At 33.2% G+C, this 4,261-nt stretch overlaps 1 protein-coding gene across 1 annotated transcript; it reads left to right on the top strand.

The window, feature by feature from the left end:
* Nucleotides 1–772: 772 nt before the first annotated feature.
* LOC106305448 (pentatricopeptide repeat-containing protein At4g15720) lies at nucleotides 773–2,804 on the top strand. The gene has a single exon (XM_013741816.1). It carries the CDS (start codon nucleotides 818–820, stop codon nucleotides 2,654–2,656), a length of 1,839 nt encoding a protein of 612 aa, XP_013597270.1. The 5' UTR covers nucleotides 773–817; the 3' UTR covers nucleotides 2,657–2,804.
* The last annotated feature ends 1,457 nt before the right edge of the window (nucleotides 2,805–4,261 follow it).

A 4,261-nucleotide genomic window follows, 5' to 3' on the forward strand; every position in this document is an offset into this window, starting at 1 on the left:
TAAAGCCACCACAACAAGAATGATAGATATCACCTTTTTAAATATTTTGTTTAACATCATCATCATATATAATTACCTTGTTTCTCTTCTAGAGTTGTGGTGCTGTTTATGTTGTTACATTCATTAGAATGGATTTAACCACTATTCATTTATTTATTATCAAGTGGATGCACAGGTTGATGAGTTCAAGTCCCAAAACATGTTTCTACAACATGTTTCTGTCTTGTCATTAACTAAACGGGTTCAGACTTTGTAGTTTAATCGCTTTGTTTAACTTTTATTAAAAACCGCAATCATGATTGAAAGGTGACTGATGAATAATGAAATTCTAAGAACATCTCTAGCCTAAAACTCCATAAATATGATTCTAAACCAAAGTGAATCCGACATAAATATTTGAACGATTCTTGTTCTATGGTACTTTGGATTTTAGATTTTAAATCTGAATGGATATCCAAAAAAAACTCAAAAGATTAAAAAAATAATAATATATATATATACCAAGCATAAACTAAATTTCAAATAAGTACACAAAATACTCAAAACTTTCAATGATACCTAAAATAATTTATTTATTATAACAAAAAAATTTAATTTTAGTTCAGTTCAGCTTTTGTTAGAGAATGATAATGCAGTATGCTATTCTTACAGTATATGTATCAGTTGTAAGTATTTGTTTTGACGGGAATTAGGCCCAACCCAAAATGTTTGCATACGTCAACTGGAAAACCCAATAAAGCAATGGTCTAATGTTTATTTATATTTTATGGTTCTACAATTTCTATGTTTGCAGAGAGATGGGAGTTTGCGTAGACCAATGAATAAAAGGTTTCTACAAAATGTCCGTTTTGTCCCTGCGAACTCTTCATTCGTCGACGATGTCTTCCATCTCAAAAGTAAAGCTTCCTTGGTCCACAAGCTTTCAGAATCTACCCATCTCTTTCTCACGAGCTCATTGCAAAGTTCAATTTTCAAACTTGGGTTCGCGAGCGACACATTCACTGTGAATCGCCTCATAAACAGCTATGTGAAGCTCAGAGAAACCAACACTGCACGCAAGCTGTTCGACGAAATGCCTGAACCAAACGTCGTTTCCTGGACTTCGGTTATCTCTGGGTTTAACGACACGGGTCAACCTCAAACTGCTCTGTCTATGTTCCAACAAATGCACGAAGACGAATATGTAGCTCCCAACGAGTTCACGTTCGCGAGTGTATTCAAAGCCTGCTCTGCTTTGGCAGAATCAAGAATCGGGAAAAGCATCCACGCCCGTCTTGAGATGTCCGGGCGGAGAAGCAACACCGTGGTGAGCTCCTCTCTTCTTGACATGTATGGCAAATGCAACGACGTGGAAACAGCTAGACGGGTTTTCGACTCGATGATTGGCTGTGGGAGAAACGTTGTTTCTTGGACATCGATGATCACTGCTTATGCGCAGAACGCTCGTGGACATGAAGCTATTGAGTTATTTAGAACATTCAATGCTGATACAACGACGTTGGATAGACCGAATCAGTTTATGCTAGCTAGTGTTATTAGTGCTTGCTCTAGTTTAGGTAGGCTACAATGGGGTAAAGTTGCTCACGGTGTAGTTACTCATGGTGGTTACGAAACGAACCATGTGGTTGCCACGTCGCTTCTTGATATGTACGCCAAATGTGGGTCTCTAAGCTGTGCAGAGAAGATCTTCTTGACGATTTGCCGTCACTCTGTGATCTCGTACACGTCTATGATCATGGCAAAGGCAAAGCATGGACTTGGAGAAGCCGCGCTTCAGCTTTTCGACGAGATGGTTGCGAAGAGAATAAGGCCTAACTATGTAACGTTACTCGCCGTGTTACACGCTTGTAGCCATTCGGGTTTAGTCACCGAAGGACTAGGATACTTGAACTCAATGGTTGAGAAGTACGGTGTGGTTCCTGATCCCAGGCATTACACTTGTGTTGTTGATATGCTTGGAAGATTTGGCCGTGTTGACGAGGCTTACGCTCTGGCGAAAACTATAGAAGTTGGAGGAGAGCAAGGTGCGCTCTTGTGGGGAGCTCTTCTCTCAGCTGGTAGGTTGCATGGAAGAGTTGATATCGTTGGCGAGGCGAGCAAACGTTTAATAGAATCGAATCAGCAAGTGACGAGTGCATATGTTGCATTATCTAATGCTTATGCTGTGGCTGGAGGGTGGGAAGATTCAGAGTCTCTTCGTTTAGAGATGAGACGTGGCGGAAATGTGAAAGAGCGAGCTTGTAGCTGGATTGAGATTAAGGACTCGGTTTATGCATTTCATGCTGGGGATTTGTCGTGTGATGAGAGCGGTGAGATTGTGAGGTTTATAAAGGATCTGGAGAAGAGAATGAAGGAGAGAGGACACAGGGGAAGTAGTAGTATGATCACGAGTTCATCGGTTTTTGTTGATGTGGATGAAGAAGCCAAAGAGGAAATTGTGAGTTTGCATTGTGAGAGATTGGCTTTAGCCTTTGGATTGATACATTTGCCTGAAGGATCGACGATTAGGATTATGAACAACTTGAGGATGTGCAGAGATTGTCATGAGGCTTTCAAGCTGATCAGTGGGATTGTGGAGAGGGAAATTGTTGTTAGAGATGTGAATAGGTTTCATTGCTTTAAGGATGGATCTTGTACTTGCCGTGATTTTTGGTGAATTTCTTTAACATTTTTTTTAACTTTTTTGTTCTTTAAAACTTCACATCTAAGAGTTGACGATCTCGTTGCGCGGGTTTTTGTTTTCATTTATTTTTATATAAATATTTTGTTTTCAATTCTAAATTGGTATATATTATAATATATATTTGTCTATCAATTTTTAAAACATAATAAGTTTACTGTATATTGTTTTCATTGAATAGATTGTTTCAAACTTTCACATGTATTTGTATCTTTTTCTATATATATATTTTCGGATTATTATTTCATTATTAAAATCGTAACAATATATATAAAGATTAGTAAAATATTGTTTTATTGTCATATTCAAATATATTGTAACATTTCACAAATTTAGAAAGTTTTTAAAAAAATTAAACTTTTCGCTTCATAGATTTATATTATCGAGTAAATAATTAAACATTTAGTTTTTGTTTAATTTTTAAAATAAACTATATAGTTTAAAATTTGTTTTCATTGGTTTAAGGTAGTAAAGATTAATCATTGTTAGATAATATGATTTTTGTTATTTAAAAAAAATCTTTATAATTTTTAAAGTTAACATCGACAAATATTTAAATATTTAGCATATAGAGATATAGTATTACAACATTAAATTATATCTATTTAATTTATACTATCTATAAATCCAATGGATCATCTATTGTTTAAATCCAATTATTTATAGCCCAATAAAAATTTATGGTATGCTCAAAATTTAAATGATAAGATTAGATATTAAATGTAACATGACTTTCTAGGAATAAGTCCATTAGATCCATTTTTTTTTTAAATCACACATGAATCAAGGTTGTGACTTTTGTTTTAATATATAAGATGTAAAAGCCTCATAGCGCCATAGAGAGAAATAAAATAAATAATAAAAATATTTTAAAAAACAATTGAAATGTAAAGAAGGTAATCACAAAATAGGTAATCACAAAATAGCTAACTAAGTACTCCCGAAAATATTGCATTTTTAAATTATTTAAATATCTTTGTGACCCATATTGAATTAATTGAAATATATCTCTATAATATTTAATGAAAATTAAAGTTTAAATTATATGATTAAATTATCGTTGGAAGCAATACATATTTAACAAAATTGTTTTAGTATTCTATCATAATTAAATGATAATGGCCGAAAATGTAATATTCAAAGAAAATTAAAAACACTTTTAAAATGTATCCAAAAGAAAAAACTGAATATTCTGTAACAAACGTTGAGGCTAAAAATCAATTAATCAATATAACCATTAGTGTTGAAAATAATATATTTAGTTTGTATCGATTCAGATATCTTTTGAATGCATGTATATATCATTAAAAAGGATACAAACCTATCCAAAGAAGATCAAATGATACTAATTATTTTTTAATAATCATAAATAAAGAAGTAATTGTATTGTTTTAAAAAAGGAGGTAAGATTTTCAAAAGAAGAATTCAAACATCAAAAGAAGGCAAAGAAGAATCTCCCACTTCATGGGGTCTCCACTCTAGTTTTATGTTCATAGTATGCATATCAAAATTTTAATATATAAAAATAAACAATGGAGTGACCAAAAAGTGAACAAAATAAATTAGTGTGAATGGATAGTA

This window comes from Brassica oleracea, chromosome C7 (assembly GCF_000695525.1).
Source record: "Brassica oleracea var. oleracea cultivar TO1000 chromosome C7, BOL, whole genome shotgun sequence".
Taxonomy (NCBI): Eukaryota; Viridiplantae; Streptophyta; class Magnoliopsida; order Brassicales; family Brassicaceae; genus Brassica; species Brassica oleracea.

Coding starts and splice junctions, on each gene's coding strand:
- LOC106305448 (XM_013741816.1), top strand. CDS start 818: ATGAATAAAAGGTTTCTACAAAATGTCCGTTTTGTCCCTGCGAACTCT.